Below are 13842 nucleotides of genomic sequence, written 5' to 3'. Positions count from 1 at the left end.
CTTCATATATAAAGCAGACTCCTATGCTCGTAAGTTTTATTTCTCCTTTTGCCCACAAAAGAGAAAGAGATGGAAGAAACACACGGCATTACTGGCAGGTATCTATACTACCTGGTTGCTTTCAAACAACGTGACTGCAGGCCTTTCAACAACGCAATAACAAGAAATGTGTCTAATGGTGTTACATGTCAAATCCATTGGGACCAGACATCCTGCAGGGATTTGGGATAAAATCTGTATGGTAGCTAAGGAAAGTCTTTAAATCTAGACAGATAGAGGAATTTGTTGGGTCCTAGAACTTCACTTGCTGTTTTCTTCATGCTGCAAGGAAGCACTTTCCATTGCTATTACAGTAACATATTACTGACACTAACAACTTTCAAAGCCTTATCCCTTCAGTAAGTTTTTCCCATCTTTTCTCTAATCAATGTAGAAAATACCCTTGCAGCTTCAGCACTAGAGTTTGTACTAAACAAAAGTTACAACTCAAGATCTCAAGAATTTAAAGGGAAGCAGCAAGGTCTAATTTTAAGTATGAACCCAAAACAAGCAGAGCAGATCCAAGATGAGTCTTCCAAAACATTAAGAACTTTTACATGCATACATGCTAATGCACCAGCATTCTGTTCCAGGGTTCACTTAAACTAAAGTCCATCTCTATACCCCATAAGATCACTGTGGTTTTAATACATGAGATCATCTTCTACTAGTAGAGTTCCCTGAGAAGAACTGTGAATTTGAGATTCATTGGAATTTGAAAATTAATTTGAAAATGTAAACAAACCCATACAACCTCAGAGAGCACTATCTGACTGATAAACAAAACACCACTATTCAGAGTTCCAGGCATCATTGTTAATAAAAAGGAAGTTTTAATGGCACAACCCCAACACAGGGCTTTACAGCCATACACCAGAATTTAATATTGGCTACTCAACACACGCTTGCTAAGTGCCTTAATTTATGTGTTCTAATGCTAATTACCTTAAATTACGTGTACTAACTGCACCACTCAGAGCTCAAACAAGATCTATGCCCCTTGGTCCATGTGGCCCAGTCCCATAACACTGCAGCACCTCAGGAAGCCCTCAGCCTGACCACAGACCGAGCAGTTGTGCAGGTTCCAAATTAAGGCTGATGACTACAAACATCCCCTCATTTTACCTGCATCCCGAACTTCCCGTGAGCTGTGCCCCCACTGAAGACCAAGCTCTGCACAAATGCTCTTTTTATGGTCAACCCTAATCTAGCTGTACTTCCTAGCAGCAAATGCTTACTTCCAATCAGTGTTAAGTGTTGGCCCTCACTGTTAGCTGCTTTAACGACATTATTTCTGATCACACTGACATTTCTGCTATGCATTAAGAGGCACAGTCTCTCCTGGACACACCTGTAACTTCTCATCAAGTCCAGTTGTCCCATTCCACTCGCGTCTTTCCCCAGCCCACTCAGACGACAAAGAAAAGCAGAGACCGAGCAGCAGCTATACCCAAATAAAACAATTACGAAACACACGGCATCAGCTTCGATTCCTATGCAGTCCACACGCATCTCAGGGCCCGCCGACTCTCAGGAGCTACTACAATACACGTGAAAACCTAAACTTCAAGCCAGCTGTGTCCCGAACCCCACGAGCACAAGTTTGCAGCCTGTGTGTCAAACAGAGAGACAAACAGCGGTACTTGTAGCTCACACAGCCTCCCTTACGCCTCCAGAATCTCCTCGCCCACTCGTTTCACCTAACGCAAGGATTTTTTTTCCACGTTATGAGGAAAACAAGGAGGAGACCTAACAGCCACCTCCCCGCCACCTGCAGCTTTGCAGCCGGGGCGTTTGTTCACACTCCTGCCAGCAGCTCAGCCCGAAGATCCCCCGGACCCCGCGATGCCAAGGTCCGCTCCCCACTAACAGGACGGCTACACCCGGGGAGCTGCACCCTCCCCGTCCCGTCGCACCGGCTGCCACTGCTGGGAACGAGAGCCCAGCCCCTTTCCGGCCCCGGTACCTACCGGCGGCGAAGTGGAGCGGCGTGGACTTGCGGCCCGCCATGTCCTTGGCGTTCACGTTGCCCGTGTCCACCAGGCGCTTGACGCGCGTCACGTCCCCATTGCGGCAGGCCTCCAGCAGCTCGCGGAAGGCCCCGCTCGCCGCGCCGGGGCCCGCCGCATCGGGACTCTCCGCCGCCGGGCTCGACGCGACCGACGACGACGCAGAGGAGGAGGAGGACGAGGAGGAACTGCTGGAGCTGCTGCCAGAGCCCGGCGGCAGGGCCGGGGCGGCGGCGACCGAACCCTCCGAGCACTCCGGGGCCGGAGGCCGCTCCGCCTCGGGGGGAGCTTCGCCTTCGGGGCCGGCCAGGCTGTGGCGCTGCGCGGCGGGAGCGAGATCGGCCGGTGCCAGGCTGGGGCTGCGCGGCGGCGAGGCGGCGGCCGGCGGCGAGGCAGGCCCGGGCGGCGTCGGCGGCGTGTGATGGTGGTGATGGTGCTGGGAGCGACGCGGCGGCTGCGCCGCCATCTTCACCCTCCTCCTCCGCCCCCCCGCCGGCCCCTTCCCAGCCCCCGTCACTGCGGCAACGGCGGCAACCCCCACCCACACTTCCGCCCCGATCCGGCCAATCGCGATGCGCGGCGACGGACGTGACGTCACCCCGGTGGCGGCGGGGCGGGGCAGGGTGGACGCGGCCTCACCGGGACCCGCCCCGCGGCGGGGCAGCAGCTCGCGCCTGCCCCCTGGCGGCCACCGCGGGGCGGGGCGGGGGCTGAGAGGCGGGGCTGCAGGGCGGGGCTGCGGGGCGGAGCGGGGCGGAGCGGAGGCTGCGGGGCGGGGCGGAGCGGAGGCTGCGGGGCGGGGCGGAGCGGGGCAGGGAGGAGCGGAGCGGGGCGGAGCGGGGGCTGCGGGGCGGGGGTTGCGCAGCCTGTTCTGCCCGGGGAGCGAATCCATCCTTGGCGCTGATCCCGCTCCCTGGAGCAAAGCGGTCACTGAAAAGCCACGCACGGCAACCGGCAGGAAGAGAAAACGCTCCATCCCCGTTAGAAATACGGGAATGCAGAGGGGCGGAACGGGAGGCTGCGGGCAGCAAGGCAGGCGGTGTCTGTCAGTGCTAAGGGGAAGAAAGAGAAGTACAAATGTGTCCGGGCTGGAAGAGGCCCTCTGTGGGATGAGCAGATCGTGGGAATAAGCAGAAGCATTTAGATAAGGATTTTGGTTTGGATTTGGAAGCAGCAGGAAGGTGAGACCAAAGGGCTTCAGGGCATCTAGGGAGGACCTGAACAACAATTATGGACAAACTCTTCAAGTCAGAAAGCCCTGATTACTGTCACCAAGAGATCACCAGTTCACTTACCTTAACTCCCATCCATGAGCACAAGGGAGATTCCATTACTAGGAAAAATATCAACAGCAACAAGTCGGGAGAATTCCCAATATACCCAGTACTGGGACTCCCAGCACTGGTGGGGCAGCAGCCACAGATCAGAGAATGGGGAGAGCAATGAGAAATTCTTGTTAAACAGAAGAAATGTGGCTAATGCCATCCAGCCTTGTCCTGGCAAACCAATCTGCTCCAGTTCTTTGGTAGAGAAAGAGCTTTGGGAAGTGTTTGCGTAGAACTTTGTGACTTGCTGAAGAAGCACTGACCAGGTCTAACACTGGGGGCACAGAAAATGTCAAGACAGGAATTCAGAAGAAATAAGGAGCTGGTCTAGTGCTAGTAAGTACCTTTCTGACATGAAATCAATCCCCATGGCAGGTGGAGCAGTAAATTAAGATCCCCTTAAATATGCCCAGCTCTGTCCCTGTTTGTGCCATGACTTTGAAGTCATGGCTCTGAGAGAGCTTGGCAAGGCTTCCCTGACACCTGAGTCTGGATGGCTGCTGCCTCACAGCCTTCTTTCAATTCAAAACTTCTAAAATTACTTTGCAAGCTAATTGCAACATCCCCTGTGTTAGACCTAAGCTTTGCAAGGCATTTAAGGGGCCAGAGCATCAATATGCACTTGTTTAGCTCACCACTGCCTTCCTGCAGTCTGTATTTCACTAGCCAGTTGCTTTTGTGGCACCAGTGGCAAATAAATCACGTTCCTATACCTGTCTCTGTATTTCCCATAAAGCAAGGTTACAGGCAGCATCACCTTTATCAAATGTAACAGCTTGCAAATACTTGTATCACTTCCTAAAGGTCTTAAAATATGCAAGTAATATTTTTTAAGATGTGGGATTTATGGTGGCCTTAAAAATTGATTATCAGTGACATGTTTAAGTGAGAAACACTGTGGTCTGGGTTAGCCATTTCTGAAAGCTGCAGACTACTTCTGAAAGTCCTGTAAAGGACCCAGGGGTACTGGTGGATGAAAAGCTGGACATAAGCTGGCAATGTGCGCTCACAGTTAGAAAACCAACCGTATGCTGCATAAGAAGAATCATGGCCAGCAGTGCCTCTCACCCTCTACTCTGCCCCCTCCTGGAGTACTGTGTCAGTTCTGGAGTCCTCAGCACAAGACAGACATGGACCTGTTGGAGTGAGTCCAGAGGAGGGCCACAAAAATTATCCAAGGACCAAAACACCTCTCACATGAAGAAAGGTTGAGAGAGTTAGAGGTGTTCAGCCTGGAGGAGAAAAGGCTCCAGGCAGACCTTATTGATGCTCTTTAGTATATAAAGGGTTCTTCTAAGAAAGATGGAGAAAGACTCTTTCACCAGAGCCTCTAGTGACAGGACAAGGCACAGCAGTTTTAAATTGAACGAGGGTCTGTTTAGATTGGATATAAGGAACACTTTTTTTTTACAATCAGCGTGGTGAGACACTGGAACAGGTTGCACGAAAAAGTTGTGGATGCCCCATCATCAGGTGTGTTCAAGGCCAGGTTGGATGGGGCTTTGACCACTCTGATATAGTTGAAGATGTTCCTGACCATCACAAGGGAGCTGGACTGGATGATCTTTAAAGGACCCTTCAATCCCTAACCTTTCTCTGATTCTGTGAAAGATTTGTCTGGGAATAAAGAATTAAAGAAATCAGGATTCATAGTATGAGATTTGCCCATGGGGAGGCGAGGCCTGGCCCTGATAGGGTGGGGATACATTTCCTCTTCAGACCCTTTGGGGGGTGTTCCTATATGATTGCAGCCCCAGCCTAAAGCACGTCCAGGATCCCTTCAAGTGCTGCCATCACCACCATTTGGTACCATTTGGTACATGGCTTGGTGTGCCCTGGGGTAGCTTCATATCATTCCTGCAGAAATGGTGGGCAAAATAGCATAGGCAATGCCATTCTAGGCACAGTTTCATCATCCTTACTGGATTTCTGCTTAATGTTGAGGAGAGACGTGGGGAGCATCTTTTAAAGTGTCCAGTCAACCCCATTACTTCTTGTCTGGCCAGCCACCGAGCCCTTGGAAATGTGACCTCTTCAATTGCTGCTGAAGTGGGAACCTGGGGTTTTTATTAGCTGCACTGTGTGTCTGGTGGTCTGAAGGGCAATCACCCTCCTGAGGGGGTACCAGCCTCACTTGCTGCTTGTGCTAAAGCTCAGGAGCTTTGCAGTGTCCCACAGTGCTCAACTCATCCAGTTGCTGCAGCAGCTTGATGCCCACAGAGGTTTGATGCTTTTGTTGAGCTGATTTAGGTTCACATTCCATCAGAAGTGGCTGATTACATTTGCATCTGTTGTCCCACAAAGCCCAAAGTCAGGCTCTAAAATAGGGTTGATAACTCAGTGTCTTTTACCTGACCCAGGAGGGAGGTACTTTAGATAGAAATCTCATTAATGATGCAGCTGCAGGGCTCAGTAAAGTGGAGGCACCTCAGACTGCAGCTGAATAATTAAATCCCATCAATACGACTTTCCATGGCCACAATTTAAAATTAATAACTCCAAATGCAATCCTGGCATCTAATGGAATCCACAGAAATGGATTTTTTTTTTAATAAGAGAAATGCTTTATAGGATTGCTGGAAATTTTACAGCCACCTGCCTCTCAGCCCCAGCTGATGACATCTAGAAGAGGGACTTGGGGTGGTTTCTGGATATTTTTAAGCTCCAACAAATAGAAAATGGCCCCAAAACCAGCAGCCAGTGTGCTGGTGCTCATTATTAATGGGCTTCTAGTATGCTGATGAGTAAATTAAGAGGAAGTCTGGTTTGGAGAAACACATCTCCTCTGCCTAGCAGATGGGAAGACAAGGGACCATCTAGGTCTGTAGCACAAGCAACATTTTCTGAGAAACAAAAGCTTCCCTTTCCGTAGGAGCTCTCTCACAGCTGACAGGCTGAACCATGGTGAATGTGTTGAAGAAGCCAAGAGACACCATCCCTGGCTGTTTGAAGTTCCTTGGAGATTTGCACACTCCTGCAGGTATGGTAGGATAAAATGTAAAGCTTGTGCAGCTGCCCCAGTGAACTTCTGGTCTCCTCCTTGGACAACCTCTGAGAAGGACTGGGGAAAGGGTTTGTGGTGTTTTGTTTTTTTTTTTTTGCTGCTGCTTACTTGTTCATCATGGTTTTTTCTGGCCTAGCTTCATTCATCACCTATGAGAGCTCACTGAAGTTTTACTAGTGCTGGATGACTTCTCTTCCCCTCTTCATCAGCTTGGGGGAGGAGGGGATGGGGACACACACAGCATTCAGCCACCTGCACTTGGTGTATTTTGTGCTAGGGGTTTTGACAGGCAAACCTTTACCTGCATAGGCCAGCTCCTCCCCTGCTGTCCTTGCATGCTGTCAGAAAGATGTGTTTAATACAGGCCATGTCCTCTAATAGCAGGTAAATAGAGATAAGCACTTCTTTCCCTGGAATTTTTCAGCTGGATGAGTCAAGCAGCTGCTCCAAGTGTCCCTAGTGAAGGGGTTTGTCCAGTTTTCCAGTGGGAAGCAAGAGGATAGTGCAAGGTGGCAGCCTTTCAGGTTACACTCATTGCAGATCACAGAGCAACTGTGAGCCTGCTGTCACTTCAGAAAGAATCTGCATGCCCACAGGCATCATGGGCTGAGTAGCCCCCAGTAGCAATGTTGCTTTCTCTGTCTGTACCTGCACAAGTCACAGGGAGGAAAAAAACAAGCTGCAAGTTTGAGACCAGAGTCACCTTTTCCTGCAGAGATCTTTTCTTTCTAGAAACATCCCCTTGATTTAAAAACATGATTTTGATAGCAACAGGCTTAGTCACTTTGCATGTAGAGAGATGGAAATGAAATCATTGACCTGGTATCACAAGAGCAACTGAGCAACAGGGTGGGCAAAGAGAATTAGTCTTTCCCCAGGAGGAATTGCGTGTGCTCCTTTTTGAAGCAGGGAAGGAGACTTCTCCTTTCAGCACACAGAGAAGGGCTACTTCCCAAGTGATCTTCAGGAAAGGCAAAGACACAAAAAATGGGTTAGTCCAAATAAAACAGGTACTGACTCAGTGCAGAGACACTCTGAAAATAAATGAGTGCAAGCCTGGAAACTAACTCTACACAGGCACAATTTAGCAAGAGGCCACGAGGTATCTCTGTTTCCCAGGGTCAGGATCTGACACCAGCCATGCAGAAAGGATGGAAAGATTTTTATCCCTGGGTTTAGTCCCTCTCAGCAGAGCCTCCTGCATCACAAGTGTCCCTGCATGCCTGTTCCCCCAAGCACAAGTGGTGGCCCTAGAGCCAAATCAGGGACCCAGACCCCAGCTTCTGCTGGCTTTGGACAGCTCCTTGAACCCTGCTTGAAGCTGGGTATTACCTTCACACAGCCATACTTTTTCCCAGGCCCATGGGCTTTCCTCTCTGTTCTTTGCATCCTTTGTTTTGCTTTACCTGACAATTTTTTCCCTATTCAGGGTGACCTCTTGCTTACAAAGACATTAAGCAGAAACCTGGTGAAGGTTTGTTAGGACTCAGAGGGCCTGACAAGATTATTTTGCCCTTTTTTACCTGCTACTGATGAAAAAGATCCAACTGAACCTGACCCTTTTCAGTCTGTAGTTTTAGTAATTAGCAAATCTAGTAATTTAGCACGGTGATTATGGCTCAGCACTGGGGCAGTCCAGGACCATCCAAAAGAGACAGTGTCATTCTTGGTTTTCTTTCTCTTCATGGCCCTGAAGTAATAGCTTACAGCATGACTTAATGGTAGCTGCTACAACATGACAAGGTAAGAGGAAGTGACTATTCTCAAGCCCTCAAAGTATGGATGGAGTACCAGTGCTGAACAGAGATGTTTTGGCTACCATGCATTGCTGTCATTTTTAAGGCTAAGGTCACATAACTTGGGAGACCTGAGTGTCATCAAATCATAGAATTGTTTGGGTTGGAAAAGACCTTCAAGATCATCAAGTCCAGCTGTTAATGTAGCACACTGCCAAGTCCACCACTAAACCTTGGCTACCACAAGTGCACGGCTTACAAATACCTACAGGAACAGTGTTTCAACCACTTCCCTGGGCAGCCTGTTCCAGTGCTCGACAATTGTTCCAATGAAGAAATTTTTTCTAATATCCAACCTAACCCCCCCCAGCACAGTGTGAGGCCATTTCCTCTTGTTCCATCACTTGTTGCTAGGGAGAAGAGACTGACACCCACCTCGGTACAACCTCCTTCCAGGTATTTGTAGAGACCAATGTGCTCAGAGTCAAGTCTGCCTCGCGGTTCAGCCATCAGACGGCCTCGTTCCCCCCTGTTGCAGAGCTGGAAATTTCCAGGCCTATTTCTCTGAACCCTCGGAGCGAAGCTATCCTGAGGATCCTGAAGAAGGCAGTGTTTAGGATCTGGCCAGATGGTGCGCAGCAAAGGAAACAAAGCACGGCAGGAAGGTGGCAGAGTTGCTCTGACTAACCACAGGGGCACAGGCTCCCGCACCCACCAACACGGAAACACATTTAATAGGAAGGAAGCTTAATCTCGGTTTCTTGCAGGGCTGGATGAAAAGCCAGCCCATGCCTGGTGCAGCAATGACGCGGAAATGAGCAATGCAACAGCTTTAGGTGTAACTCCACGGCGGTGAGCCGTGCCCCGTGAGCCCAGTGGCTCACAAACTCGGCAGCAAGCCCGGGGGAAGGGTGAGACCCCGGGGCGGCGGCTGCTGTCGCACACCGGGGGCCCAGGGAAGCGCCGGCACCGCTGCCGCTCCAGCGCCAGGTGGATTCCCAGCACCGGCGGCACCCGAGGGGCCGCGGGGAGACGGCGGGGCCGCTCCAGCCGGTGCAAGAAGCAGAGACCGCAGGCTGGGCGGACTCCAGCCGCAGGCAGAGACCCTTCCTCCCCGTGAGGAGCGGCGGATGCCCCGAGGGGCGGCTTTCCAGACAAGCCGGGGCGGGGGTACCCCAGCGGCGGCGGTCCCCGCGGCAAGTCTGACTCCAGCGCGGAGGCGGTGCGGCGCTGGCGGGGCCGGTTGCCCCCGGGGCGGCGTGGGGCGGGCCGTACCCGCGTCCCGCCCCCGGCGGGGCGGTGGCAGCGGCGGCTACGTGCGCGGGGCGGTGCGGTGCGGCTGGCAGTGCCGGCTCGGTGCCGCGGGGAGCCCCGATCCCCGCCGCGGCGGCCGTGGCGGCAGCGACGCGTAGCGCGGCCGCGCCCATGGCGAGCAGCAGCGGCGGCGGCAGGTAGGGCGGGGCGGGGGGCCCGCTCCCCCGGCCATGGCGCAAACGGAGCCCCCGAAGGCGGTGCGGCTGTGGCGCGATGCCGCCCTGCGCGCACGGAAGCTGCGGGGCGGCCCCGGCGACCCCGAGCTCGAGGAGCCGGACGCGGGGCCGCCGGGAGGGCCGCCGGCTCCGCCGACCCCCGCCGCCACGCCTCGCCGCCCGCTCCCGGCGGCGGCTCTGGGGGAGCTGGAGGCGCTGAACCTGAGCGGGCGGGGGCTGGAGGAGCTGCCCGAGGAGGTGGGCGCCGCCCTGAGCGGGCTGCGGGTACTCAGCTTGCGGCGCAACCGGCTGGGACGCCTGCCTGCCGCCGCCCTGCGCCACCTGGGCAGCCTGACCGAGCTCGACCTCAGCCACAACCGGCTGCGGGGCCTGGGGGACGGCGGAGCGCTGGCGGGGCTGCGGGGCCTGCGCAAGCTCAGCCTCAGCCACAACGAGCTGGGCGCCGAGGGCCCGGGCTTGCCCCCCCGCCTCGCCGAGCTGGGCCGCCTCGAGGAGCTCGACCTCAGCTTCAACCGCCTGCGCCGCCTGCCCGAGGGCCTGGGTCGCCTGCGGCACCTCCGCGCCCTCGACGTCGACCACAACCTGCTGCCCTCCTTCCCCTCTCCGCTGCTGGAGCTGGCGGCCCTGGAGGAACTCGACTGCTCTGGCAACCGCCACCTCGGGGCCCTGCCCGAGGGCATCGCCGCCCTCCGCCGCCTCAAGATCCTCTGGCTGAGCGGCACCGGGCTGGCGGCTTTACCCGAGGGTCTCTGCCAGCTGAGCGCCCTGGAGAGCCTCATGCTGGATGGCAACCGGCTGCGGGCCCTGCCCGCCGGCTTTGGCAACCTGCAGCGGCTCAAGATGCTGAACCTCTCCTCCAATCTGCTGGGGGAGTTCCCCGCTGCCATCCTGGCGCTGCCCAGTCTGGAGGAGCTCTACCTGAGCCGCAACCAGCTCACTCTGCTGCCCACTCACCTCTGCCAGCTCCGCCAGCTCCGCACCCTCTGGCTGGACAACAACCATATCCGCTATCTGCCTGACTCCATCGTGCTTCTCCATAGCCTGGAGGAGCTCGTCCTGCAAGGTAACCAGATTGCCATCCTGCCCGAGGGCTTTGGGCAGCTTTCCCGTGTCACCCTGTGGAAGATCAAAGACAACCCCCTCATCCAGCCTCCCTATGAGGTGTGCATGAAGGGTATCCCCTACATCGCAGCCTACCAGCAGGAGCTGGCCCACTCTCAGCCCGCCCTCAAACCCCGCCTCAAGCTGGTCCTCATGGGCCCCAAGGATGCGGGAAAGACCCTGCTGAGACGATGCCTCATGGAGGAGGATGGGCAGAGGGAGGATGTGGGAAGTCTGGTGGTGGGGAGCACCCAGCCCAGAGTATGCCCTAAGCAGCAGCAGGACCCGGGAAGAGTGCCGGTTGGGTGTTGCCCCTTCCCAGAGCCTCAGGACACTTCCTCAGCGCGGGTGCCTGTCGTGCAGCAGTCAGAACATCTCCCTGTTGAGTGGCAGGAGTTCCCTTCTCATCTACCCTGTCAGCAAGCGAAAGGGGAAACGCCTCGCCCTGCTCCATCGCTGCCACTTAATTCCTCCCAAGTACCATCAGGGCTGGGACCATCAGGTGGCAGCAAGGGCATTGAGGTGATGGACTGGACAGCAGATGCAGAGCGAGGCCTGACGTTCATTGTGTATGAGCTGGCAGGGGACCCCAGCTATGATGTGATCCAGTCTTTCTTCCTCTCTCCTGGAGCCCTCTATGTGCTGGTGGTCAATTTGAGTGCCTACGTCCCTCAGCACTTCTACCCCTCTGTGGGCTATTTCTTGCACTGGCTCGGTTCCAAGGTGCCCCATGCCGTGGTGTGCATGGTGGGAACCCACGCTGACCTCTGTGCGGAGCGGGAGTTGGAAGAGAAGTGCCTGGACATCCATCACCAGATTGCTCAGCAGGAGAAGAGGGATGCTGAGGGGCTCCAGAGCTTGGTCCAACAGGTGGATGAGGCTCTGGGACAGGACTTTGACCTGCGCTGCTCCAGCCCGCATGCTGCCTTTTATGGGGTCTCGGACAAGAACTTGAGGCGAAAGAAAGCCCAGTTTCAGTACCTTCTGAACCACCGCCCACAGATCCTCTCTCCAGTGCTGCCTTTCAGCTGCCGGGACCGTTGCCAAGTGCGTCGCTTGCGGGACAAGCTCCTCTCGGTGGCTGAACACCGGGAAATCTTCCCGAACCTGCACCGGGTGTTGCCCAAATCCTGGCAAGTGCTGGAGGAGCTGCACTTCCAGCCACAAGCTCAGCAGCTGTGGCTTAGCTGGTGGGACTCTGCCCGGTTGGGCTTGCAGGCAGGCCTGACAGAGGATCGGCTCCAGAGCGCCCTGTCCTACCTGCACGAGAGTGGGAAGCTGCTGTACTTCGAGGAGCACCTCACCTTGAGGGAATATGTGTTCCACAACCTGCCACGACTCATTGACATCCTCAATGTCTTTTGCCAGTGGGATTCCACCGTGCTGCTCCAGAAACTGCTCAGTGACTCCCATGTTGATGAACTGAGAGCATCTCAGCTCCATCATTACGTGGAGGGCTTCTTGCTGCACGGCCTCCTCCCTGCCCACATTATCCGTCTCCTCCTTAAGCCCCACATCCAGAGCCGGGAGGATCTGCAGCTCATCCTGGAGCTGCTGGAGAAGATGGGGCTCTGTTACTGTGTCAACAAACCCAAATGCAAGCCCTTAAACGGGGCAGCCGCTTGGTACAAGTTCCCCTGCTACGTGAAAAACGAGGTGCCCCACGCGGAGGCGTGGATCAACGGCACCAACCTGAGCGGGCAGTCCTTCGTGGTGGAGCAGCTGCAGATTGAGTATAGCTTTCCATTCATTTTCCCACCCGGCTTGTTTGCACGCTACAGTGTCCAGATCAACAGCCACGTGGTTCAGCGGTCAGATGGCAAATACCAGATCTATGCCTACAGGGGAAAGGTGCCCGTGGTGGTGAGTTACCGGCCTGCCAGGGGAGCTCTGCAGCCAGATACTCTGTCTATTGCTAGTCATGCATCCCTACCAAATATCTGGACAGCTTGGCAAGCTATCACGCCGTTAGTGGAAGAACTGAATGTCCTGCTCCAGGAATGGCCAGGCCTGTACTACACTGTGCACGTCCTCTGTTCAAAGTGCCTTAAAAGAGGGTCACCCAACCCACACGCTTTTCCAGGTAAGGCACAGCCCAGCTTGCCTACCATCCCTTCTGAAGGTTTGCACCTTCTAGGGAGGAGTTTTACTGTGTTAATCTTGGCTCTATCTCCTTTTTATTTATTTACTTTTCCTTTTTATTTCTCTGCTCTAACTCCCTTCCCTGGTGACTTCAGTCATGAGAGAAAATATTAGGGTAGCTCCAAGGAGACAGGCTTAAAATAACCTTATTCTGAGTTGGGAGGGGGGGGGGGATTTGCATCCCCCTTTGTCCTTGCCATTTCTCCCTGCTTTTTGGGCTTTGGCCCCAGACATTGGTGGTGCCATTGTTAACAAGGCCCTGACCTGTCCTCCTTGTTTTGATTCGTTTAAATGGCACTGCGTTTTTTTCCTAATTCTCTTTACCCTGCAGTTCCCTGTTCCTTGGGGCTATTTGTAAATGCAGATAGAGCCTCCTGAAGGACTGCAGTTGTCCCATCCTTCCTCAACCCCCCCCTTCAACCCTTCCAGCACAGAAACCTGTCGGGTGCTGCAGCCTCTGAAAGCAGGAAAACTCCTGCTGGTAGACAATGGCTGTGTTGGCCTTTATAAAATGTAGCCCTTGTATAAAAAGTGTTTTCTTGAATCTGAGCCCTGTCTGGAGCAGGAGGCATTCCTCCTTTCAGAGGGAAGGATACTCCATCTTCTTTGTTTAAGCGTCTCACCTAGGAGTGATTCCCGGATTGTGCCTCTTGGAGCTATTCAGAGCAATTATTTTCCTTCCTCTCCTCCCCTTCATCTAACTTAAAAAGCATAATCTCTTTCCTCTGGCACATGAGTAGTTGTGATGCTTTTTAAAGCTGTCGCCTGTCAAGTCGGGGTTTTATCAGTATGGGTGGTGTTTTCCAGCAGCATCTGCTTCATTCTGTGTCTACACAGGTTCTGGCTCCTAACAGGAGCCCTCCCTGCCCTCCTGGGTTTGCTCTGGGGCTTGTAGGGAGCATAGGGAAGGGTACTGTGAAATGTAAATCTCTCTGAAATCCAAATGCATTCTGAACTGTAAGCAATGCTTTAGAAATGTGCTTTTTTTCACACAAA

The 13842-nt window shown here is 54.0% G+C and overlaps 2 protein-coding genes across 2 annotated transcripts in view; one reads left to right on the top strand and one right to left on the bottom strand.

The window, feature by feature from the left end:
• The window catches only part of TNKS (tankyrase), a 133023-nt gene extending 130504 nt beyond the window's left edge, over positions 1–2519 (bottom strand). Inside the window, exon 1 of the mRNA XM_030449543.1 lies at positions 2010–2519. Coding sequence (XP_030305403.1) covers positions 2010–2514 — 505 coding nt within the window. The 5' untranslated portion in view covers positions 2515–2519. The remainder of the gene's footprint in view (positions 1–2009) is intronic.
• Positions 2520–9597: 7078 nt separating this feature from the next.
• MFHAS1 (malignant fibrous histiocytoma amplified sequence 1) overlaps positions 9598–13842 on the top strand; it is a 30521-nt gene continuing 26276 nt past the window's right edge. The window contains exon 1 of the mRNA XM_030450320.1: positions 9598–12787. Within this exon, the coding sequence (XP_030306180.1) occupies positions 9598–12787 (3190 nt within the window). The remainder of the gene's footprint in view (positions 12788–13842) is intronic.

Source organism: Calypte anna, chromosome 4A (assembly GCF_003957555.1).
Source record: "Calypte anna isolate BGI_N300 chromosome 4A, bCalAnn1_v1.p, whole genome shotgun sequence".
In the NCBI taxonomy this organism is placed as follows: Eukaryota; Metazoa; Chordata; class Aves; order Apodiformes; family Trochilidae; genus Calypte; species Calypte anna.
Note: the sequence above shows the minus strand (reverse complement) of the source record. Positions and strands in the feature narration are given on the sequence as shown.